Source organism: Protopterus annectens, chromosome 1.part1 (genome assembly GCF_019279795.1).
Source record: "Protopterus annectens isolate FY-2018-M chromosome 1.part1, PAN1.0, whole genome shotgun sequence".
In the NCBI taxonomy this organism is placed as follows: Eukaryota; Metazoa; Chordata; order Ceratodontiformes; family Protopteridae; genus Protopterus; species Protopterus annectens.
This window is the reverse complement of record NC_056726.1, coordinates 1,155,974,235-1,156,001,885: the sequence shown is the minus strand read 5'-3', so window position 1 is coordinate 1,156,001,885 and position 27,651 is coordinate 1,155,974,235. Positions and strand designations below refer to the sequence as shown.

Genomic DNA, 27,651 nt, shown 5'->3' with positions numbered 1-27,651 from the left:
AAGATGGATAAATGCTTTGGTATAAGTATATATGTTAAATAGATATAACTATGTTTATAGTTATAGTTATACAATACATCTATATGACAGAATGCTTACAGATATCATATATAGAATGAGAAGGTGATTATAATATAGCAAATAGATTATGCATAGTTGTAAGTATATGCACCATACAAATAATCACTCACATCATACTATTTGTGTAATAAATGTATTATACCCAGACAATATCATTGCTTTATAATGGATAAACTCTATCCTCAAATATATTAAGCATATGGTATTTCATAAGGTAAGATAAAATACTCAAATCTTGTTTTTAGCAGTCTTATTATAGCCCATATTTACAAACATATTTGGATAAATGATGTTACGACAGGTTAGGTAAAAGTCTACAGTGTTCTTACTAAGTGGGATTGTTTCCTGTTAAATATAATATATATCACTATTTTCTAGGTATCCCTCATGCGTCTAAATCACTTTTAATGGATACTTTACCATTCAGCCCCTTCTCCTTATCTGCTCTAAGTTTGAGTATCCATCTGAGCTCACTTCTTTTCTTAATATTACCCAGCCTTTGCCCAATAATTTCTTCTAATGCTATAAATTTAAAATTGTGATATATACCACTTCTCTCTATATAAACAAACTAAATTAAATATTTAATAAATAAATAAGTAAATAAATTAATAAATAAATAGATTAATAGGTATAGTAGCGGGATTGGAACATTTTAGTACATGTAATGCAGGTATGAAGTTCCAATTGGAAGGTCTTTTTGTTATAATTATGTGTATAAATGTTTTTATTAAGTGACATATTAATGATTTTATTCAAGTGATTTTTTAAAAAAAAATGGTGGTAGACCACATGACAAGTGTTGTAAAAGTATTTAAATGAGGGGATATGATGTCTTATGTTGTATCTGATGAAGTTCTGTTTTGGATGTAATGAATTAAAGGAACGAAAGCGCTCATACAGGCTTTCTTGTAACTGTTGGAACAAATTTGTGTGGCTACCTTACTTAAGAAGTACTCCTGGTGCTTTATTTGTTTTATTATTGGACTTATTTCCTGGTGTTATTTGTTTGTGGACTTGTTTTCGGCACTACAGGAGGTTTCAGGTAAGGAAAGTGCACTCTTCAACCTGGACTGTTGCTATCCCGCTTTATTGAGTTTACCGACTTTTTTGTGGTAGTTGGAGCATTCAGTATGCAACAACAAGAGGAAGAGGTTACGCTTACACAGCTGCTGGCATTGATCAATGAAACTAATGCCAACGTGGACGTAGTGTGTGACAATATGAAGGAATTTAAAAACAAGAACGAGAGACTGAGAATAGTGAGTGGAAACGCAAGCTTGGGTAATGGAACGACTAATGGAGGCGTACCCTATTCGAGGATGTTGGTGGAAGGCGGCAATCCTATTGGTGAAAGTAGTAGAGGTAGGAGGTCACAGGAAGAAGCAAGTTGTTTGCATCAAAATGCATTTCTTAACAACAATGAATTTTTAAGTTGGCTCAACAAGGACGTGAAACCAACAGGGAACACGTACGAAGAAGTGATGGATAAGCCAGAACCGGCAATTAATTTAAGGCAGAAAATTTATCATTTGGAGAAGGTGTTGAAGAAATACAGGGGCTTACAATTGGATAACACATTTTTTGAAGACTGCATAAGGGTGTGGCGTGTACCGAAAGGTCTAAGGATGTAGAACTTTCCCAATAACCTAGCAAATGGGTCAGTGTTACACCAGGAGTTATTGGAATTAGTTGTCCACATGGGAATGGAATATATGTGACTGTTAACCCAGGACAACCAATGGCAGCTAGCAGTACTCAAAGAGGAGATTGTGCATCTGCAAAAGGATATTACTGAACACGAGGTATTTGGTAGTAATGAAGATTTATATCGAGGTGTGTTCGGAAGGGTGGAACAACATGAGAAAGCCATCAAGGTAAGGAAAGGTAAGAAGCTAAAAAGAGATGAAGAGGAATACAAGAATAAAAAAGCATACCCCCTTCCTAGGAACATTTCCCAACCGAGAGTGTCATTTGCAGAGGTGGAGGAGCAGGATAATCAATTATCCTTTGATGATGATGGGAATGATGGAGAAGTTTTTAGAGATTCTAATACTAATAATAGAGGGCAGGATTTTCAGGAATTGCCAAGGCGGTTAGCAAGGCTAAAAAGCAAAAATGGCCAATGGAACCAAGGGGGGTATCGTGCACAGCAAGGAGGTCAAGGCAGATGGCAAGGGGGACCCCTGCAATGCCACCAACGTTAGATGTGCTGCATGAAAAAGTAAAATTAGGAGTGTTGAATATGGTGTTATAAAACAAACATCTGGTGTCAAATGTTTTAGTACTAACTTTGCAGGGGCAATCGATCAACTAAATGACTGCTTGGTATTAACTGACTATGTTGAATGTAACAATGATGTGAAGGTTTGCATTTTGGAAGGCAACAAATGCTTTTTAAATGGCAATCTCCATAAGGTCCAAAAAGTTGATACTGAAGTCTTGAAGTCCAGCAAAGAAGTATTTGTGGATGATACACTTGGGGTCAACACATATTTGTCTGCTATTAACAGGCCGTTGAATGCAACGGTTGCAGGGACTGATGGGGTTGAAAGCTACATTGATATTGAGCAGAATACTGGTACGGATAGTGCAGTATTTGGTAATATGCATGATTAACTGTTTATCCCAAAATCTTTTAAAAATGTCACTAATTCAAGTAACAATGTGACTGAGTTGCAAACAGATATTGATGTTGACTTATGTATTGATGCATGTGAATTATATGAGGATGGAACACATGGGGTCAATGCATATATGTGCGCTGGTAATAGACCGATAAATGCAACAGTTGTAGGGGTTGATGGGGTTGAAAATTGTATTAATGTTGAATACAATGCTGACACGGTTAGTGAAGTATATGGTAACATGCACGATGACCTGTCTGTCCCAAAATTCTTTATAAATGACACTAATGTAAGTAATAATGTGATGAGGACACAGATATTTGTGTTGACTTTTGTATTGATGTATGTGATTTAAATAGATCAATGCTGGATGCAAATGTTGGAGAGGAGGGGTTTGATTTCTGTTTTGCAGAGGGGGATGATGTAAACATGGTTAATGTACAAAAACGGTGTACAAGGGTAATAAGGGTCAAAAGCCTAATACCAACGTATTGCCTTGTTCTGCAAGAATAGGAAGTACACTGGGTGATATTAATACCCCTATGATGGACAAAGTAGGTCAACCTGAATTGACAGCAGATATTCTTGAGTTGGAAGAAACTAAAGTTATAGTTGAGTGAATAACACTCAAGGTTACTCTGAACTAATTACACCAATGAAGTGTTGGAAGTGCATCATGGGGAATTGTTATCATAAGGGTTTACATTTGTCCCAAAAGAACTATGGAGTGGATACTATTTTAGACATTAAGTTGTTTTTGAGATTAATTAACTTAAAAATATTATTAGAGAAGGGTGAAAAAAGTGAAGAAGATAATAAAAATGCTAACGGATCACTGTATAGGAAGAGTAAATATAACCCCCCTTTGTTACCGCCGGTGGCTATTTGGAAATTAGGAATTTGTATAGTAAGCAAACAAAACATAGGTGTGACAACCTTACTAAAGAAGAGGACCGTGTGCTGAGGGAACTAATGAAAAATTACAATATTAGGGTGATGAAACCCGATAAAGGGGGTGGAGTCATTATAATGGACCAATATGACTATACCAGTAGAATGTTGAAGCATTTAAATAATAGTGAATTCTTCATTCCAGCTTCCATAAATGAAATTAATATTTTTAATAGAAGGTTGGATTTTATATTGGAAGACCTTTTCCTGGAATACAGCTTTACAGATGAGGAAATAACATTTTTGAAAATGGAGCACCCAAAGATTGCTTCTTTTTTTGGGATACCAAAAATCCACAAATCTGTTATTGATCCACCAATAAGGCCTATAGTGGCAGGGAGAGGAAGTAAAATGGAGCCTCTATCCAAAATGGTGGATTTTCATTTGAAAATTGTTTTCTGAGGGGAAAGACCATGTGTTGAAGGACTCGTGGCACTTATTGAGGAGTCTAGCAGAGGTGGATTTTGAGGAAGGAGTGACTTTTTTAAGTATTGATGTGAAGGACTTATATCTAAGTATCCCCCATGAGGAAGGCTTGGAAATGTTCCAAAAAACTCTTAGGAAGGGTACTAGATTTTCTAGTGACTCAGTTTTTGTGCTGTCAACCCTTATAGAACTGGTGTTGGGTAATAATTTTGTCTGGTTTCAGGGTGAGTATTTTAAACAGACTCGGGGAGTAGCAATGGGAGCAATAGCAGCCCCAGTCTTTGCTAATGTAGTTTTATGGTATTGTGAGATAAAATTTGTCTTGGAATCAAGATTTAAAGATAAAATCTATAAGTATTATAGATTTTTGGATGACATCCTGATATTGTGGATAGGGGGAAAGGATGAGGCAGATGACTTTCTTGAATACATCAACAGTACTACGAATTTCTTAACTTTTACAAGTACTAAAGATAAGGAAATGGTCAATTATTTGGATGTGTATTTATATAAGGATTTGAGTAGGAAGAGTTATGAATCATCAATTTACAGGAAACCTACTTACTCAAATAGTTTGTTACATTTTAATAGTGAACATCCTTTTTGGCAAAAGAGAAACCTTATTAAAGGGCAAATGATTAGGGTATCCAGATTAACTAGCAAACATAATAAATTTGTGGAGGAAATCAACATTTTGAAAGAGATGTTATTGGCTAGGAGTACCCTAAGGTATTAATTGAAGGACAGGAAAGATATGTGATGGAAAGAAGGATGGATATGTATCCTCCCTTGCATAAAAACCCAAATATAACATTAGGTGGATCAGATTCATCTGTGGGTTCATTCAGTTCATCTTAACATTTGATGAACACTCCTCAGAAATTAGTAGAATACTAGAGAAGAACCGGAATGGAGTGTTTGGGGCTTTTGGTCTAATTGAAAAGTTAGGCCCTATCCCTAGGATAGTGTTTAGAAGGGGTAATAATATGAAGACCCTTTTTGAAAGGAATCAAAATAAGGGGGACAGGATTACGATGGGGAAAATGAGAGCTTGTGGATGTTGTTGGGAATGTAGATTTATGTTTGAAACAAGAAACTTGATTATTGAAGGATATGATAGGGTTATAAGTATTAATGGTAACTACAATTGTAAGATGAAGGGAGTTGTTTATGTAGCCCTAAGTCAATCTTGCAGGGCTTACTACATTGGTAAAACTGAAAAGGAGTTGAGGAAGAGAGTTTACCAACATAATTATGCCGTTAAAAAACAGGACAACATGAATGCATTGTATAAACATAATGTTGTATGTAGGGATTTTAAGAAATTTAGGTTTTGTGTGTTGGAGAAGGTCAAAAAACAAGAAAGAGGAGGCAATTGGTCTCATTTTTTGGAATATAGGGAGACCTTTTGGCAAGTGTTACTGAATGCAACCATGAAACCAGGTTTAAACAATAGAATATCTATTAATAGTGTGCTCAGCATGAGAGTAGAAAAAATATAAATATGATGAGTTTAATTTATAAATAAGTATGGTAAGGGGTAGGCCTCTTGTTAGTATACGAAGTTCAACAATAGTATTTTAATTATATAGGAGTAGTATAGATCATTAGTTAATAATGGAGTTTTAACAAACTAAATTAATAAATAAATAGATTAATAGGTATAGTAGTGGGATTTGCACATTTTAGTACATGTAATGCAGGTTTGAAGTTCCAAGTGGAAGTTTTTTTTGTTAAAAGTATGTGTATAAATGTTTTTATTAAATTACATATTAATAATTTTATTCATGTGATTTTTAAAAAAAATGGTGGTAGACCACATGACAAGTGTTGTAAAAGTATTTAAATGAGGGGATATGATGTTTTATGTTGTATCTGATGAAGTTCTATTTTGGATGTAATGAATTAAAGGAACGAAAGTGCTCATACAGGCTTTCTTGTAACTGTTGGAACAAATTTGTGTGGCTACCTTACTTAAGAAGTACTCCTGGTGCTTTATTTGTTTTATTATTGGACTTATTTCCTGGTGTTATTTGTTTGTGGGCTTCTCTCTATATATTTAGACAGGGCACTTACAGAGTCCCTATTCCTTATACTACTAATATGTTCCTTTATACGTTCTCTGAATGTCCTGTTTGTTTTGCCTACATAAAAATGTAAGCAGTAGTCACATTTCGTTGCATAAGTAATATTCATACTGCTACAGCTGACTGCTCCATTCAACTTATATTTATTATCAGTTACCGGGTGGACAAACTCGTCAGTATTTTTAACAAGTGGACACATGCTACAACTGGTACATGCTCTGGTACCTTTCCATGTATTTAAATTACTATCAGATAGATTCCTGGGATAGCATAACATGCGTTTAAGATTTTTCCTACTTTTAAACATAAAACTAGGATGTTCTCCAATGATTTCCCTAATTCTTCTATCTGTCATAAGAGGCGGCCAGTGTTTGTTAAAGGCATCTCTTACTTTCCTCACGTCACTTGTATATGATATAGAGACATTAACCACATTGCTCCTAGATATTGTATCAGTTCTATTTAATGCTTGATCTATCTTATTTGAAAAATATGGCTTTGCTCTTCCTCCCCTCAGTGTCTTTACTTCTCCCAACTTATCAGTCACTTCCTTCTTTTTATAGCCTCTATCATATAGACTGTTCTCCAGGGTTACCAATCCTTCTTCAAATGTGGGTTCCTGGTTGCTCAAACGTGAAACCCTCATTCCTTGTCCTTTAACTATATCTGAAAAAGTTTTTCTAGGGTGCATGCTTGTAATATACAGTAATGTGTTACGATAGCACTCTTTACAGTAGACCTTGATGTCAAACTCCCCTTCATTTCCTTTCATTACAAATATGTCCAAGAATGGCAATTCTTCAACTGAATAATTCATTGTAAACTTCAGGAAGCTAGTAGTGACTTCTGCATCACTGACAAATTTCTTCAATGCTGGAAGGGTACTGTCCCATACAAGAAAAATATCATCCACAAATCTGTGGAAAAACTTCACATGATTCTTATACATTTCTAGGGGGAACAACTTTTCCACTTCCCATTGAGCCATGACTGCACTGGCATAGCTGTTAGAACAGCATGTTCCCATAGCTACACCTTAGCGTTGTAAGTAGCATTTACTATCAAAATCAAATATATTATTTTCCAGCACAACTTCCATAAACCTACATATCATATCTATAAGCTGTCCTCCATATTCACTGTTATGGTGAGGAAATCTATGTAAATATTCAACACCATCACTATTCGGTATTGATGTAAAGAGGGAAGTTACATCGAAGGTGACTAAGTAGTGTTCCCCACTCATAGATGACATTTCACTATATGTAGATAAGCTCTCTAGGAAGTGCTGGGAATCTTTCAACACTACTTGAGATATCCAAGATAGGTCTAATTTTCTTTTCTATAAAAATGGAAAATGGTTCAGTGATCCATAATATATTGCATCTGACATGCTGCTGATAGAAGCAATGTTCTGAAATGTTTACAAATATTAAATGCTTGTAGATGCTTATGAATGCTTTGACTGTTGAAATAGACATTTAATGTGCTATAAGAACTGTATTTTAAAAGTAATACTATGCAATGTCGATGAATGTACTGATGCTTTTAAAAGAGGGTGTGTCTATAGTAGCTTGATTGACTGGGAGTGGTCTTTCAGGTAATGAGGTATACAGGGACAGCTTTATAAACCACTTAGTGTGTGTTTTTATATTTGTATATGGTCTGAAGTAGCCACGAACAGTGGTGAAAGCGCTTACTGAATATTAAAGTTCTTGGTTTATTTCATGTGGCCTGGAGCTATACTTCGTACAATTGCTACCATATTTTTCTTTGCTGCTACCTTTACTTGTTTGGTGGAACAGCTTATGTTTTCCAGTTGGTTGTTTGCCTGTTTCTTGTTAAATATACAAGATATGTTGCCTCTTCTTGCAATCCTTTTAAAAACACACAATTCAATTGTGCTTACAAGAAGCAAGCATCTCACAACATTTCTTTGAACACATTAAGAAGTATGTGAACTTGGATGACATGGGAATGAGTTTATACTTGAAACTACGCTTCACCTTGAATATAAGTTATAAGAAAGGATTAAATGATATAGCCCACAACAGACATGAATCAATATATATAGAAATAAAATGTGCTGTATGTTTGTGAGGTCATTTTAGCAAATTGTGAATGCATTTAACGAATATATCCAGAAATATGCAGGAATACGGAAATACAATGAAGACAAATAAGAAATGCAACCATAAAAGCAAAGCACTTAAAATATCGCATGAGCAGCATGATTTTCTTTCTTTCTTTCTTTCTTTCTTTCTTTCTTTCTTTCTTTCTTTCTTTCTTTCTTTCTTTCTCTGTCATTTCTTTCCCTAGGTATCCAGGGCTTTGCACAACTTTATACCATCCAGTCCAGAAACTGGATTCAGAGCATGGTAACATGAACTGCATTTTAGCAAACCACTGGTTTCCCACAAAGGCATTTTATACAGAAAAGTGCAACAAATGTTATGTATGCACAGCCAAAGTCCTGTAACCTTGTGGTTCACAGTGGGAAGTTCATGAGAAATGAATCCAGTGATTTATATGGTTCATAGTTACTAGGGATGCAGTCCAGCAGACCATTAACAAGCCTAGTCCAATATTCCAAGAGTCATGCACTAGGCAAATACAGCCTAAGGGAATTCAGCTTTGAACCCTAGGAAGCAGCTTTTAAATAGTTCATATTCTTAATCCTCTGTGCTGTCAAAGGCAGCATTTGCAGACCAGGGAAATGCATTAATCGGCCTAGCTAATTTGTATGAAGCGTTTTTTTACAGTCCAGGAAGTGAGTGTGAGAAAACATACAAAAATCACACCCACCCATGTGTGTGTGTGTGTGTGTGTGTGTGTGTGTGTGTGTGTGTGTGTGTGATCTATAGATATACACGCACACACACACTTGCTTACCAGTACCCTTTTACCAAGAAGGCCATACCAGTCAATCCCACAGTACATTCTTGGATACCCATTGCAGTCATGCAAGTTATGTTTGAAGGAAGATAGCAAGTCATACTGCTTAACCTGCAGAAGTGTATTCCAGTTGTTTAGGAGGTACTAGGTTATCAACCTGTCCCTCCAGCATGTTTTATATACATCTATACCTATCTATCTATCTATCTATCTATCTATCTATCTATCTATCTATCTATCTATCTATATCTAGACAGCCATAGACCCAGATAGATATAGATATCTATAGATATGCACGTTTATTTTATGCATATGTATGCATTAAGGATATCGAGAAAAGTAAGAACAGAAACAGTAGGCTGGACATTAACATTGACTGATGGTACTAATTGTGACAATTCCTGATTTTGATAATTTGCAAGGTTTTTGTTTCTTTTTTTTTTTACACTGAGATTATTATTCTAATGATACAATGTTGTTAACTTCTGCAGTAGAAATAAAAATGTTATTAATGACCTGCTATATCAGCAGTCCTGTAGAGCCCCAGATTCTTTTAATTAGCCTTCAACTGAAGGACAACTTACTACAGGCACTGATTCATGCTAATTAGGCCATACATTGTATCAAGGCAATGTGACTTCCTTCACAAGCTAGTCAAAGCCATACTTGAGACAATATTCAGGAGATGCACACACACAAGCCACTATATAAGATTCCTGAGTTCTGGATTACACAAGGCTTCCACCGATCATGTACTTTACCACTCATCACAATTTTAATACTGCCTTCATTTTACTTAGCACAACAGTTAAATTATTCTGTTATTTAAGCAGTGACATGGAAGCCATGTAATGTCTATAACAGCATGCAATATTAAGATACACCCACAGGAATATTAAAGGCTATTTTGAGAGACTTTTGCATTTGTCCCTTTTCAAATGCCCTACAGTTTCTATTTTTGTATTACTTAAATCCAGCTAACCCATAACAAGTTTTCTGCTTCTAATGCATCTGTTGGTCTCAACTGACTATATATCAACTTTTTATACTCAACACCCTTGCAGAACAGAGCTCTGCTCTATTTGTTTTACCAAAAGAGTAAACAACTTTAATATTTTATATATTCTGAAAGACTGAAGTACTTGGATCTCTATAGTATATTTTATTGTCTGGTAAGAGGAAAGCTATGTCTGTTTTTTAAGGCAATGGTAAATGAAGAATTGAGGAAACAAACTGGTTTGAGTGTAGAAGAAATACATCTTGGATTAAGAAATGGAGGTGCAAACTATGTAAAAGAGAACAACAGTACAGTGCGAAGGGATAAATATGTGACTATGCTGATATCAAAAGTGTGGAATAAACATCCTATCATTGTGAGATATTCTACTACATTAAGTACATTTAAACACAGACGCAAACTAAAACTATGAAAAACAACAAAACAAACAGGAAACAGCAACAGTAGCCACTTGCACGTAAAAAGCATGCAAGTGGCTACTGTTGTCGTTTCCCGATCATTTTGTTGTTTTTCTTGCATTTATACACAGACTAGATGAAAACATAGGGGATAACAAATATAAAGTTGGTGTATCTGAGATTGCAGTATTGATTGGTCTAGAAGATCTATTGTAACAGAAGTATGACAATGACTATTCTATCAACAAGCAATTTTAACTGTAGTATAAGATATTGTGAGCTGTTTGTATTCTTTATTTTTTTAATTTTGTACCATTTCTGTCATAAATCATGTTTTTTTCATGAAATACCATATGTTTGTTACCTCAACAGTTCTCTGAATGCATACTTAAATTTATTGTAATCCTAGTTCTAGCATAAAAGCATTTTACTGCATTTTCTTCACTACAAAAAAATGAGCAACAAAGGTACTCAAATTAGAATGCTTGAATGCTAATTTATATCTCAAAATAGTATCCAGAGCACTCTAAAGATGGTGAATATATGTGTCTGCTTTTATATTTTCTGATAGACATGTCTATGGAAGATGTTAGAAATTTTGAAAAGGAACTTCAGGAAGAAACTAATAAAAAAGTAATTTCATCAACTGAGACAGGTCAGTAAATGCATGACATGTTGAGGTATAAAATTTCTTATGCAAGTGTTTTTATTTGTGAGATTTTGGCTGAGGAAAAATAGTGTAAGATGATTATAAGGAATACCTGACTCTCTAATTTCTCCAAAGGACTGACTGAAGTGACTATCAATATATTCTCTTTGTTACAGGTGTTATATTATATGATCACTCATAATTACTGCTTTCATTTTATCAGAATGTGATTGAATCCCTTCTAGCAATATAATACAGTCTGCCCCATATAAATGAGTGAATTCACATAGATTTGACACCTCATTTCAGCTTTAATTAAGCCTTTCTGTGTTCATATGTCAAGTTGTTTACACACATGTTGATCATATTCCAGTTTAGTTTTACCACAGAGTAAAAGATTGTAAATATTGTTCACTACACCACTCTGAGCAGCTAAGTGCTCCGGATAATGCAGAACAGTCTGTATTTGACCATAAACAAACCCACTGTTCCATTGTTCTGCATACAATTTGTCTCCACTATATGGCTTTTGATTAGTTTGTATGCTGCCATTACTGATAATTGGCATCATGGTATACAAACCAAATAGCTACTCCACTGTTCCGCATTGAACAGAGTTGGCTGTGCTACACAGTTTTTGATTGGCTTGTATTCTGCAATTACAGCCAAATGCCATTGCGGTATATGGACCAATCAAATAACTGTTCTTGAGGACAGGAGCCAATGAGAGCTCCCAAATATGTGACCATTCGTGTACCATGAATGGTTGTGGAAAACTGTGTTTAAAGAGAAGGAGAAAAAATAAAATAGCAAAACAGTATCAAAGTAAATAATTGCAGTACCAGCAAATAAAAGGAATCTTTTTAACTTCTGGTATTGCAGTTATTTACTTTTATCTGCCCCATATAAATGAGTGAATTCACATAGATTTGACACCTCATTTCAGCTTTAATTAAGCCTTTCTGTGTTCATATGTCAAGTTGTTTACACACATGTTGATCATATTCCAGTTTAGTTTTACCACAGAGTAAAAGATTGTAAATATTGTTCACTACACCACTCTGAGCAGCTAAGTGCTCCGGATAATGCAGAACAGTCTGTATTTGACCATAAACAAACCCACTGTTCCATTGTTCTGCATACAATTTGTCTCCACTATATGGCTTTTGATTAGTTTGTATGCTGCCATTACTGATAATTGGCATCATGGTATACAAACCAAATAGCTACTCCACTGTTCCGCATTGAACAGAGTTGGCTGTGCTACACAGTTTTTGATTGGCTTGTATTCTGCAATTACAGCCAAATGCCATTGCGGTATATGGACCAATCAAATAACTGTTCTTGAGGACAGGAGCCAATGAGAGCTCCCAAATATGTGACCATTCGTGTACCATGAATGGTTGTGGAAAACTGTGTTTAAAGAGAAGGAGAAAAAATAAAATAGCAAAACAGTATCAAAGTAAATAATTGCAGTACCAGCAAATAAAAGGAATCTTTTTAACTTCTGGTATTGCAGTTATTTACTTTGAATCCTTTTAACTGCTGGTTCTGCAGTTATTTACTTTGGTACTGTTTTACTTCTATTTTAATTTCACCCTCTCTTTAAATGCATACCTCTCAACCTCCTAGAGTAAGAAATCTGGACAAAGCCAATAGCCAGATATAAATGTGGTTATAAAGCCACAAAAATAGGGACAATTTTTAGATATTGCACTTATAAACTTAACAAGTTGCTAGAATAACAGGTTTTGTATTACCATACATGATCTGAAGGATATGATGTCTGAAACTCAAATTTCTGTCATTATCTTATTATTTCATTCCTCTTTGATTTGCCATACTTTATAAGGAACAGACCAAAAATATGAGGCAAAAATTTGGGAATTCTGCAATTGAAAGGCATGACAAGGGTGAGTGTGTGTGTGTGTGTGTGTGTGTGTGTGTGTGTGTGTGTGTGTGTGTGTGTGTGTGTGTGTGTGTGTGTGTGTGTGCGTGTGTGCGTGTGTGCATGTGTGTGTGTGTGTGTGTGCGTGTGTGCGTGTGTGCATGTGTGCGTGTGTGTGTGTGTGTGTGTATTTTGGTTGAAAGGCCATGGCCATGGTCAAGGTAAACATTTGTTCAGTGAGAAAATAGGGAGTTCCACATTTTGACTGTTTGTCAAACATTCCTGTGGTCTATGTTCCACATTGGCCTCTTAGCAGGTTGAGACCTATGACACCACTGTACCTTTCTACAACATTAGCAACAACTTTCTAAAAGACTTCCAGAGTCAGTGAGTTCAGAAATGGAATCCTCAGACATTTCTATCTACGTTGTACTAAAAGTATACAACTTAGAGTTAGGTTCACCTAGATTAACATGGCAGACTCCTTGGCTCATGTCTTTCCCATTAGGATAGTTGAAAGTATCCTGCCTGTCATGCAGGACAGCAGGGTTTGAATTCCTGAAAGGGAGTAGATGTACAGAGAAATATCTTTTAGTGGTCATTGCTGCTACTGTCTTCTGCTGACAAAAGTAGGCAGTGGTCCTTCTTGATGCATGTATTTAAATCTTCAGGGTGTAACATATTCTTATTGCATCTTGTTTTACTGCAGTCACCATACTGTTTACCCATTTAACAGGTTTGGTGTGTTTCACTATGACACCCAATTGCTACACACACTTCAGTTATTTCTCATCCCTGGCTCTGAGTGCAAATGGATCTCCTTTTGGAGCATGAATTGCAAGCACTGCCTTAGGAGAAGTCCTAATATGACATTTACCTTGCAGAAACTTGACATGTTCAAACAAGTCTGAATATTTTCTTTCAAAGTATCATCAGCACCTTGTAGCACAAGCGACTCAGATGGCAGTTGCCTTACTGTATCATATGCCTCATGTTTCTCTGCCTACAGTAAAGTACTGCTCTCGGATACATTTTTTTTTTGCTTTTATTTGACCTATCAGCATTTTTATTTTCAAAGGCCTGGAATTGTTCATTCTGTTATCATCATCATCATCATCTTCTTTTGGCTGTTCCTGTTAGGGGTCGCCACAGCGGAGCACCTGTTTCCATTTCTTCCTGTCCTCTGCATCTTACTCTGTCACACCAACCACCTGCATGTCCTCTCTCACCACATCCATAAACCTTGTCTTAGGCCTTCCTCTTTTCCTGTTACCTGGTAGCTTCATCCTTAGCATCTTTTTTCCAATATACTCAGCATCCCTCCTCAGCACATGTCCAAACCAACATAATCTTGCCTCTCTGGCTTTGTCTCCAAACCTTCCAACCTGGGCTGACCCTCTAATATACTTATTCCTAATCCTGTCCACCCTCGTCACACCCAGTGCAAATCTTAGCATCTTTAACTCTGCCACATCCAGCTCACACTCCTGCCTTTTTGTCAATGCCACTGTCTCCAACCCATATAACATAGCTGGTCTCACTACCCTCTTGTAGACCTTCCCTTTCACTCTTACAGGTACTCGTCTGTCACAAATCACTCCTGACATTCTTCTCCACCCACTCCATCCTGCCTGTACTCTCTTCTTCACCTCTCTTCCACACTCACCGTTACTCTGAACTATTGACCCGAAGTATTTAAACTCATCCACCTTCGCCACCTCTACTCCTTGCATCCTCACCATTCCTCTATCCTCCCTCTCATTCACACACATATATTCTGTCTTAGTCCTGCTGACCTTCATTCCTCTTCTCTCTAGAGCATATCTCCATCTCTCCAGGGCCTTCTCCACCTGTTCCCTACTCTCACTACAGATCACAATGTCATCTGCAAACATCATAGTCCACAGGGACTCCTGTCTTAACAGAGGTATTATTTGACTGTTTTTGTTCCTGTGAACATTCTGCACGTATTTACAGGTGCGCATGATATGGTATAAGTAAATTTAATGTCCTGAAAAAATAAAAACAATATATTAAACCTGAAAAGATGGAATTAATTGGCTTGGAGTCTGAAAGTGTATCACTGAAAAAAAACAATGCAAAGACATAAGTGGATGTAGGAAAATCATCTTGTGATCATGATGGAAAAACAAATGCATTAATTAATTAAAATAAAGGAACTAAGGTCGGGTGGCACAATGCCAGGGTAATCCTATGGGCTAGACACCTATCAACCTATGAACTTATTAAGAAGTTTAAAGGCATCCAGTTAAAGGAAAATGAAAACCATTTTGTAGTACAGCAAGATGTATAGAAGTTATTTATTGATAAAGTGTATTTGTTTTCTCTTATTTGCTGATTTTATCAGTTTGACAATCAATATTATAAAGATGAATAACCAAGAATTTCCTAATTGTGACTGGAAAACAGTAATGTGAGACAAGATTTGCTCAAACAGAAAACATTGTGCAATCTGTTTTTCTGCAGCATCATTCTGTCATTATATTTTGCCTCTGTTGCTGCAGGATACATGATTGCAGGTTTTGTTTACCATGGTATGTGGTCAGTCAATTACAGAGGAGTGAAGTAAACAAATAATGAGAACCAAATGTTTGGTTGCAGATTGCGTGTTTGGAAATCTATGAAAGAAATATGTTCATATTTATTTTACTTATTTCATTTTCTTAACCAGGTTGCATCCACTCAGCCAAATTCTCCTCATATGTGTTTTTAAAGCAATGGCAAATGAAAAATTGAGGAAAGAAACTGGTTTGTGTTTAGAAGAAATACATCCTGGATTAAGAAATAGAGGTGCAAACTATGTAAAACAGAACAACAGAACAGTGAGAAGGGACAGTTATGTGACTATGTTGCACATTTAAATGCACATACACACACACACATTTTCCAGAATGTGGGAAAATGTGTTCAGCTTATTAAAATAGCTAGTCTTCCTAAATAACATGTCTTTTGAAATATGCAAGTGTGTGCACATTGAAAACAACCATGGTCACAAGGTGATCCTGCAAATGCCACCCAGGAAATATCTGGAGGACAGGATTGATTTCCAGGTCAGGATCACTAATCATTGGGTCACCTGAATACAAGGAAAGAAAGGCAGAAAGAAGGGGAAAGAAGAAGTGAACGTAAAATCAACACTGAATTGACAGAAATTTACCCAAAAAAGACTACAGCCTTGTTTTGAGGATGGAGTAGAAGAAGAAAGTAAGTGTTACAGAGAACTGAAGCTTGCACTAGGAATGAAAACTCAACTGCTATATCCTTCAGAATATGTTAATGAGATGCAACAATATAGCAGGAAAATGATTGCACATCAGTCATTTCTTAATACAAGTTTACTTATGGATACTCATATGCAGATAAAGACACGTATGAGAGGGAGAGAGAAACAGTACTAGAGACAACTTTGTCTATCAAAAGCAGGAAAACAGCTAAAAAGAGTTACTGTTGTTAGATTCTTTCATCTGATGGTGTGGTATCTGGGTGTGTATTTTCACTCTTTTGACAAGTTGGACTAGAATTATGCACACAGGTAGATCATCCAAAATTAAAAGAAAAGGCAGGCATTTTCATACACTTAAATAATAATTGTTAATCCACTAATGAACAAAAATAGCATCATTTCTTTAACTTAGACTACTGTAAGCTGTGTGACAGACTACACGAGATGAGAAACCCAAACTGTCAGCTTTTAGATCTAACTGCTTTAAACAAGGTTCTGAATTCTAAGCACTGAATATAGTAGGAATAATCATCACATACCATTTTACTTATTAATGAGGCTTATGAATAATTCAGTGGGCTATAAAGAAGTAGTTCCTGAAACCTGCAACATCAGTCGGCAACTTGTGATCTTTGAGCTTGACCAATTACATCACTGCAGGTTACTCCAGCACTGAATGTTGGCCTTCTATGGGTGAGAGCAAGAATCCCCCTTGACTAACCATGTCTGGCTGCTTGACCACAGGGAAGGTGCCAGGATATTGTGGATTATACCTTCATTGTGTTAGATCACTAAATCTAGCTTTTGATTATAATATAAAGCTAGTAACCACATCCTTTCAAGACATTTAAAAACTGTTTGGGTCTTAATATCACATCAGCAGCCCTTTTCTTTAATGATCTAAACTATCCAAGTATAGACAAGGAAACCTATGCTACAACTAGTGCGCAAGGATAGTGATTCCTGGACTTTGTCAATACAAATATCCTGGAACATCTAGTAGAGTACCCACTAGGGGGAATAACGTCTTAGACCTTGTCCTTATTACGATGGGGTCATCTTGCACCATTCCTTGCATTTCTTCATAACTTGTTAAGTCTGACCATGAAGCTTTCTCCTTCTAAATAAAATTGATTCCAGGGACCACTTTTTCCTCTGGTACCTTTAAAAATGTCTCTAAGATAAACTACCTGTTCCTAAATGATACATTGACAAATGTCAGATGCCAAACCCAGTCAACTCTATGAACTATACTAGCATATTAACAGCTGCATAGATGTGGCTGCACCAGGTGAAGGGCTTGCCACTGAAAAAAACAACACCCCCAGTGGAACTTTTATGTCAATAAGCTTTACAACAAAATGAAGACCTTGTTGGCTAAAAGTAAGAACAGCAATACACAAAATGATAGAGGCTTCATCATTAAATTAATTGAGCAACACAGGTGCTTAATTAACTCTACAAAAAACGAGGGTGTGGAAAATAGCTAGCAAAGCAAAAGACATTCACAAGGCATTTTTTGTTATGTTCTTAATCTGTGCAGCACAATGAAATAATGCACTAAACTGATTGGAAACAACGTTGCCTACTGCAAAGCTGAAGATATAGCTAACCTACTAGCTGAGTCAGCTGAGACATTAACCCCCTCTCCCACATCTATCTCACATGAACTATCTGAAACCAACTCACCACCAACAACCACACAAAACTAAGTCCTGAAAGTACTATCAAAAGCAAAAATACTGCATCAGTGGGTCCTAATAATATCCTAGGATGCATCTTGAATAGCATGAACCTGATTTAGCCATTCACCTAACAACACTGTTCAACCTTAGTCTCCAAGGAAAACAGCAACAGTTATTCCCCTACATAAGAGGGGACCTTCCACAGACCTAACAGAAACAGACCCTAAGTCTGACCAGTCTCATATTCAAAGCCAAGAAAAGAATTGTCATGGAATTAATCAATAAGAAAGAAGGGAACTTCCAAACACTGATACTTCTTCAAAGGCAGGTTATGCTTACTCAAACTGATGAACTTTTTTTGAAGAGATCACCAAAGCAATTGATGAAGGTAAAATGGTATACGCCACCTACATCAACCAGACCAAGGCTTTTGACACAATCCACACACAGGAATAGTAGAAAAGCTTAGTAATGTATGAATAAACTCTTAATCACCCTCTGGATTGTCAATTGTCTCTCAGATAGGATGCAGGAGATTAAGACAGTGGAAGCTGCCTTCACAAAAAGGTCAATCATCAGTGGAATCCCACAGAGTTCAATTCTAGGACCTCTTCTGTTTGACATCTGCTTCTCAGAAGTAAAGGCCAGTAACAAGTAACTGTAGCTAACTAAGTTTGCAGATGATTCAATCTAGGTGCAATAATTGAATCCAGAAAAGACCCAGCCATCCTACAGGAGGGCTTATCCCAAACAAATAACTTGTACCAGGCTCATAGATTGAAGCTACATACTGAAAAATGCATTATCATCTCCTCTGGAAAGTCATCTCCCAGGGAAACTACCACATTGACAAACCCCCCCCCCCCCCCCCCCAGTGCTGCTAATGGACAGAGGCAGCTCCTAAATTCTTTATCCCACTGGTTCTTGCCAAATATCTGTATTTGATCTAGTAATTATCACTAGAGTAGGATAGTACTATAGTTCTTGGAAATGGGCAGGTAAATCTAAACTCTAGTCAGATGATTTTAAGCAATGAATGGGATTATTTGCTAGATTTAAAATGGCTTGCAAGAGCAGTTAACCTAGTACTAACCTACGAACCTGTGATTTACAGGAAAATAAGACTGCAGTAAAAGACAATTGCAGGCCCTTGTATTTTTATCAGACAACAAACTTTCCCTAAGCATGCTTTTATTTCTTCTTGAGAGTCAAAACAAAGGATATGATCTAAACTTATGTTGTCAATGTTTCAATGCTTTTCAGCACAAACTATGTAAATGAAAAAAACACTATTCTAGGCCTAGCACCATATATTTTGTTATGAACTCCAGAACTGTGGTTCACTGGTCCATAAGTACATCCTAGGTTATTGATCAATGAGGACCTTTAGATGTATAAGCCAGCATCCTCATTAAGTTTCAGCTCTCAGCCCATATATTTTAAGCACAGATAGCCCAAAGAAGAAGGGAGAAGAAAAGAACATATACATGTTGCCACTATCCACGAGGGACAAGGCTGCTAAACCAGGGGTGAATTTGCTATTATCCATCCATTTGTGTAGATTACATCTAAATAGTGTGAAAAAAGTACTTTGCCTTACTTATTGACGTTTGGTTACTGGAAAAGTCCAACTAGGTAGATGCCCATTTGCAACAGAGGCCCAGGGGAAAAAAAGATCCAGGTATTACAAAAACATTCTAAGAATACTGATTTTACAATCTTCAAAAGTAATACAACATCTACAGTTTAAATAATTATAGCAAATTAGACATACGTCCACGGTGGTGCAGCGGTAGCGTTGTTGCCTTACAGCAAGAGGTTCTCCCATTCGATTCTCGGCTGGAGTGTGGGGAGTGCCTTCTGTGTGGAGTCCGCATGTCCTCCCCGCAGTTGGGTGGGCATTTGAAAGACGTGTAAATGGGCGTGCCTTTGTTGAAGGTTGATTGTCGAGCTGGTACCTCGGCGTTCATGAAAATCTACTGCCAATCATTAGCAGACCGGAATTCCACTGTGGCGACCCCTAACCGGGAAAAGCCAAAAGACAACACATAGCAAATTAGACATAATATGAAAAATTGGTTAACTCTCTCACTCCAATGGAGCTCAGGAAGTTTGCCCTGTAGCTTCCATTGGACGGAGCCTAAGCCTTTTGACAGAATCAAATTATGTCCTCACATTTCAAACAAATATTCATATCTCTGGAACCATAGGGGTTATGAAAGAAGTAAAAATGGCAAACTCTTCAACACAAACTGTTTTACAGTGGTAGTATTCTTTAGGGTCTAAGTCTTAAACTGAATTTTGTAAGTCACAGTAAACACAGTAACTATTAACATTTGTAATATTTTGTAAGCAACTTATACCACTCAAGTTACATGCATACTGTTAGCAGCATTTTATTCATCTTGCTAAAGAGCTTTCTTATGAGGCTAAGGAGTTCTGTCTGTGTTACTTGGTTGTTGAGATATTTAGAAAAATGTGAAAATTATATCTATACAAATTAATATCAAGAACAGTTAATATTCACCTACACTAGACAGAGGTAATATTTGACACCTAAAGGCGTCAGTAGGAGTTAACTGCACCTGGAGGCATCACTCTGATGTAATGAGTTAAGAATAGGTATAACTTGTATGCCAATGATTTAATATTTTGAGAAATTTTAGCCAATTTATACAGAAATTAAAGGTAAGTTCATAAGTTCATAGGTTTATACTAGGTAAACAACCACTTGAGTCCTTAAAAGTTTAGCCATAAAACCCAAACATGACCAGCAAATTTGATTTATATTTGATTTATAGGGGGTGATTTACTGACTGCCTTTGTCCATCAGAGATAGGAGCCAGTCCAGGGGTGAATTTCCGATTACCTATCCATTGGTCCAAGTTGCACTTAAATAGGGATAGGGAGGAACTCATGAATGGGGAGCTTGTTCCAGAGAATAGGAATTCTCTGAGAAACATATCTATCACTACAACATGTCCTGTTTATGTTGCAAACAAAATTCAGGTCTTTTACTGGAGTAGTTCTAGTAATTCTGATGCTGTTTATTTTGGGGATGTACAAAAACTTCATCAAAACAGGATTCAGGGATGCTTTATATGTCAGGCAAGGATCACCTCTCAGAAGTTTGTATGATATTGAATAAAGAAACAGGGCTTTGAGGGGATCAGCCTAGGACATTGTGTTTACTCCTTGTATTCTTTTTGCAAGGGGGCTTTGTGGATGCCACATGTGTTTGGTCAGGTACTACCAAAGGGGGCATTATACTCTTTGATGGGTCTGATGAAGTCTGAGTACAGTGTTATATCACCTCTCTGCACCTAGTTGACATGCCCTTGCTTATGAGTTGAGCAAAGTAGAAGGATTTTCTTACTACCTTGGATACATGTTATATGAAGGCTAGGTTAATGTCTGCATGAGTTCCCAGATCCTTGAGTACTGAATCAACTTTTAAGGGTGTTTTCTTGATGACATAGTTACCTGAGGTGGCAGGCTTCCCAAAAGGTACTATAGTATATTTCTTGGTATTGAGTTTTAGGCCATTGCTTTAGCACTAAGTGTTTGTCTGCATTAGACCTTCCTGAAGGGTGTTCTCATCATGGCAGAATTCAATGACTGCTCTCAGTTTGCAGTCACCTGTGAGCCTGGTTAGCCAGAGGCCTTTGACACGGGCTTTGACATCCAAGAAGTAGATGCAAAAGAGGAATGGGCCTAGCACTGAGCTCTGAGGGACTCCACTGGTGATCGGCCTCTTTATAGAGGTGGCCTCATCGATTCTATCCTCCTGGGTCCTATCAGTAAGCCAGCTAGCTACCCAGAGTGCTATAAAGGGGTTTATACCTAGTTTTGTAAGTTTGTTGACAATGCCCAAGTGGAGTATTGTATCCCATGCCTTAGCCAGATCTACGTAGGCAATATGCACAGCCTTCCTCTCATCAGTTGCCCAAGTGACCTTTTCAAAGAAGTCCACCAGATTTAGTAAGCATGACCTTCCTTTGACAAAGCCAAACTGGGATGGGTCCAGTGTCTGGAGGTCTCCTATGTCCTTGCTGATAATTTCCATGATAATTCTTTCCATGGCTTTGCAAATAAGACTAGTCAGACAAATGGGTCTGTAATTTCTAGGATTTTTTGAAGGTCCTCCCTTACAAAGGGTGATGACTGTCATAGTTCCTCATTCATGTGGCACAAAACATGCTTTAAGACTATAGTTAAATCATGACTCCAGGGTCCCTGATAGGTTTTATTTTAGAGTATTCAGGAGGCATTCTAGAATGTTATCAGGGCCCACTGAGGCTGTGTTGTTGGCTTTGGTGAGTGCAACGCATACATGCTCAGTAGTTATAGTTGGAGGTGTTCTGTTTGAGGAAATTACTGGGGTGGATGGGGGGGGGGGTAAAGCTGGAACTGAATTTTTCTGCTAACAGGTTCACTATATCACCAGGTTTAGTGAATGTGGCAACATTAACTAGCAGTTCAGCACATTTCTGTGTGCTGCCCTTGATGTTTCTGACATAGCTGTAGAAGGTCTGATGGTTATTTTTTACCTAGGAGGATATCTTGACCTCACAGTTGGCTTCACTTGACAAAGTTAGATGTCTACTTACTTTGACAAGAGAGTTTTTATCTTTATGGGAATTACCCTTCCTGATTGTTGCCATATTTTTTCCTTTTGCTGTATATCTTGTTTAATTTAGGATGCCATCAGAGTGGTTTGTTTCTGGGGCTAATTTTGTGCTTACTTCTGGTAAGTACATCAGCCTCTATAAAGTCATTGACATGGTTATACAGAGTTTCTAGGAGCAATTCAGCATAAGCTGGTATGTTCTCAGGGTTTGGAGGGGCACTGAATTTAGACAAAACCATCCTTAATAAAAGGAAATATGCCTTGGAATAGTTCCTGTTACTGGTGTTAGTAGGATTATGGAGATGATTTTGATTTCAAAGGAGACAGCTTCAGGGTCAGGCCTTACCAAGGAGGACAAGTTATTCGGGGGGGGGGTCAGCATTATTTCATATTTCTGAGCATAATGTCCAGTATGTTGAAGCCTTTAGTCAGTGTATTCACTGTTTGGTCAAGCATGTTTGTAATTACAAAGTCCCAGAATCTCTGTCCCTGTGGATTTGAGGCCATATAGGATTTCCATTTTATAGAGGGGTAATTAAATTCTCCAATGAATAGGGTGCTATTTTGGATGTTAAGTGTCTCCAGTAAGACCAGATATGCATTGTGAGTTTTTTGGGACATGGAGGCTGACCTTTAGCTGACTAGGATATGGTATGGGATTTTGTCTATGGTGATCTGTAAGTGGAGAAACTCCAGCACGTCATCCTATTTCACCACTCTGGAGGTAAGCTTGACATTGATGTATATTGAGACACCTCCACCTTTAGTCCTTATCTGTTCAGCTGCTGGTCTAAAAGTGTGGAAGGTAGTGAAACCTTGCACTGCTGGGGTACTCTATGCCACTTTAAACCATATTTCTGTAACTGCACTGATATCTATATTTTGGAGTGTGAGGAGCACCTGAAGAGAGTGCAATTTTGGGGTTTCTGGCATTCAGTTGATTTTGCTATATTGGTAGGCTTATTAGTTTGGCATTGCCTAAAAAGGCACTGTATGGGTGGAAAAAGTCTTAGACAGTATTCCAAACCCAAAAGGGGAAGGTGCAGACTACCCTTGGCAAAGCAACATGACATCTATTGGATCTCCCGAGAATGACACCAAAAAACAGCCAGTTGTAATGGTAATATGCTGCTCAGTGCCAGACTCATACCAATAACCAAACAGTCACAATCTGATGGAAAAACAAAATAAATTAAAAAGGGCAAAGTCAGAAACGACGTCACACAAAGGAATGTTTAATAAAAAATGATTAGAGCTTTTCATCCCTTAACACTCTACAGACGTCATCAGATAATACAGTCTTAAAAATGCATTCTTCTAAATCTATTCCATTAAACTACAAAACTACATGCCAAAATTCATCCAATCAGTAAACTACACTAATTAAAAATAAAATAATTTGTCTTAAATATATATGTATATATATATCTATATATATATATATATATATATATATATATATATATATATATATATATATATATAGATGGGTCTACTTTTGTAGACCGAATTTACACTTACCCAATTAACTGAGACGACTCCACCGAAAAATCATTTGGGGGGGTGAACTAAATATACCAACTTCGAGGTCACACTATACTGGGGAAAAGGGCAAAGTTCACCCTGGTCACCAAGTGGTTAGTTTCCCTGTTCAAATTATTGGCAGCTTGTGGCTTCATTGTAATGAGGTTTCTGTGGAGTCGTCTCGGTTAATTGGGTTTCGGGTAAGTGTAAATTCGGTCTACTAAATTAGACCCACACACACACACATATATATAGATATATATATATAGTTATGTATATATATATATATATATATATATATATATATATATATATATATATATCTATATAAAACATTAATATGTATACACACACACACACACACACATATATATATATATATATATATATATATATATATATATTTTTTTTTTTTTAAATATAAATATATATGTAATGCATGTGCATGTCTGTTCAGTAAATAAAATGTTAAAAATCCATAGACCTCAACTGTAATATCCAATTTATTTCTTTTATTTTATTTATTTAAGTTTGATGATCCGCAAAGTCCACTGGGCCAAGAAGAGCCTGTTTTCAGTGGAGGCCCGGGGAGAAAAGCTCCACAATAATTGCAAGTTAAATTTCACATGTTAACAAAAGGACATAGTTCATACAGCTAATTAAACATTTACAGATAAGCTCCATGATATTTGCAATTGGCTTGTCACAATGTTACAAAAATGAAAAGACATAATTCAATACAGAAATTTCAACATTTAGGTAAAGTGAATATTTTTGTTATAAACTCAGTTGTAGGTTTAACATTTCAAAATATATAGCTACTAGCCATTAGTAGGTTAGGAAAATATTATGCATGGAGAGGGTAATAGTATATTTGAGACTGGAGAGTATAGTACAATAGAAATTAGAGAGAAAATTAGTTTTTGGTAGGGGAGGGATTGTTTTGGGTGGGATGAAGTAATATAGGAAGTTGGATGAGTCAGTGCAGGGTGGAATGAGGGTGGGGTTAAGTTGGAGCGTGGCAAGGGCATTCCCATTTGGAAGAAAGATGAGAGAGTAACTGAGATATGAAATTTATATGGTTAGGTAGGTTGCATAGGTGAGTGGGGAGAGAGTTCCACTGTTTAAAGAAATATTTAAAATTTAAAGAAATGTTGTTATTCACCCCTGGAAGAGATGCCGCATTTAACTTAATTTGCCAGTAGAGTTCTTGTACTTCACTAATGGCATCCTTCCAACCTCCCTGCACAGGAATCAGTACTATCATATTGACAACACACCCCTAAGAGTCAACCCAGTAGTCAAAGACTTGGGGATACACATACACAGTAATCCAGCCTTTGACCATTATGTGCCTATGATAGTGAGGAAATCACTGTATATTGTGCAACTTATAAACAGAGGTATGGCATCTAGATCCAAGGAAGTCATTGTTTCATTGTACTTGGTACAATACCTCCTGTAGTATGTACCTAACCAGGAAAATCCAACAACTAGAATATCCACAGAGGTTCCTCACTAAAAGAATACAGGGTGCAAATATCATGGCCTATGCAGACCGCCTCTAAGCCCTACCCCTGTATTCTGTCTCCTACAGGCTATTGATGGGGAGATCTATGCATGGCATACAAGGCATTGCCAGATCCCACTCTGTTGAAACTCCTGCAGAAAACAAAAAAAATCACCAGAATTAGCCATTCTAAAGACTTAAACCTTGCCTGTGATATAACTAGGGCCAGCTAGAAAGACAGGTATGTACCCACGAGACTATATCTTCTCTGAAACAGGCTCCCCATCCATGTGAAGCACAGTTTCTCCCTAACCCAATTCAAGTTTAACTTGGATGATTGGATGAGGAACAGGAAATTCATCCCAGGTTTGGCACTTATGTCTGTAATGGTCAGAGGTAGCCTGTAAATGTTTCATCTTCCAGTCCCTGCTTACACTTGCCAAGCGTAGCAGAACTTGCCAGAGATATGGGATGTATGGTTATGCTTAAAAAGGCCCCAGTGTTCGTTAGCCTAGTACACACATATGGACCTATGAAACTAATGCTCACTGGATTCAGAGACAGTATGCTGTTTCTCATCTAGACTCTGTAACATGATGTATCATAAATATAACTGTCATTTTTGATGAATTTTAGTCATATTGTGAATGATCAGCTATAATGATAGTGCCCGAAAGAACTGGCTATACTCGCATTGTTCTGTATTCGCTTTATACAAGATCACATAGCATTTTTAATTTCACACTCGTTAACACCATCATCAACTGTCTGCACTCAGTATCCAGACATCATTAAAAGTGGGGGGGAGGGGGGCTATGTCTCATTTAAAACTGCAAACATGATGTCATCATATTGTTCTTGTTGCAGTGTCAAATTTGCTGTGGCCACAAACATTATCATTTGCTCTCCCAGGACATAACTTGTGCTGTTTAATGGACCGAGAAAAACTAAAGACCTAAAATGTATATACAGTGTCGTTAATGCGTGTGTGTGTGTGTGTGTGTGTGTGTGTGTGTGTGTGTGTGTGTGTGTGTGTGTGTGTGTGTGTGTGTAAATAACTGTTTGGCCATTCAGTCTGATGAGTCAATGCACAAAGAAGACTACAGCTGTATTAGATAAGTGCTTTGGGATACCTTATTTGTAATGTAACACCTGTCTGCTATTTATTGGTAAGCAAGTTTTTGAGCTCCATAGCATTGTTGTTTTCAGAATTCTGGCACCACCCCCTGCTGGGTTTTTCACAAGACTATTAGCTCCTGAGGGTGTATATATGCAACATGCAGCTAAGATGATCACTGTTTTTCCAAATTACAGGCTCTCAAAGTAAGCCTTCCTCAACACACGAATAAAAATGTTCCTGGGCCTGGGCCTCAAATAGATCTTCAAAACTATTTCTGACTTAAACATATTTAAAAAGTATGTGCTGCACTATACAGAGGCAGACAAATCTGCTGAGACAACCCTCTTAAATAGTCATGCATAGACAAAGACACACACACAAACACACACACACACACACACACACACACACACACACACACACACACACACACACACACACATACAGAATTGCTGAAACAAACTGCTAAAATGCACATAGCTCTGAACAAATCAGTGACAAATTTCAACAGACTCAGGGACAAATCGAGCAATAATCAGGGACAATCAGTAACACTTTTAAAATGTTAGTACTATTAACTTGTGACACTGACAGAGTAAGAGAACGTGAATAAATATATTCACCACCTTTTAACCAAAAATCATTAGTCTTAGGAGGGATTAAGATGGACACAGGTAAAATCTGAGTCAGAATCAGGGCATTTCTGAAAACCAAGGATAGCTGAGATTCACACACACACACACACACACACACACACACACACACACACACTACCTCTAAACTGTCAAGATTTTTGCCTCAAAATTTCAGTCTGTTCCTCATAATATTTTTGGTTTTCTGGCAAATCACTGGGATGATCTGAGAAATGAAATTAGTAAAGAATTCATATATTTGTGTTTCAGATTTCTTATCCTTCAG

At 37.0% G+C, this 27,651-nt stretch overlaps 1 protein-coding gene across 2 annotated transcripts in view; it reads left to right on the top strand.

Annotated features, from left to right (window-relative positions):
- Nucleotides 1-27,651, top strand: part of LOC122809132 (cytoplasmic phosphatidylinositol transfer protein 1-like) — a 641,537-nt gene that overhangs the window by 584,474 nt on the left and 29,412 nt on the right. For both annotated transcript variants that reach the window (XM_044080408.1, XM_044080400.1), the window contains exon 9: nt 11,055-11,138. In XM_044080408.1, coding sequence (XP_043936343.1) covers nt 11,055-11,138 — 84 coding nt within the window. The remainder of the gene's footprint in view (nt 1-11,054; nt 11,139-27,651) is intronic.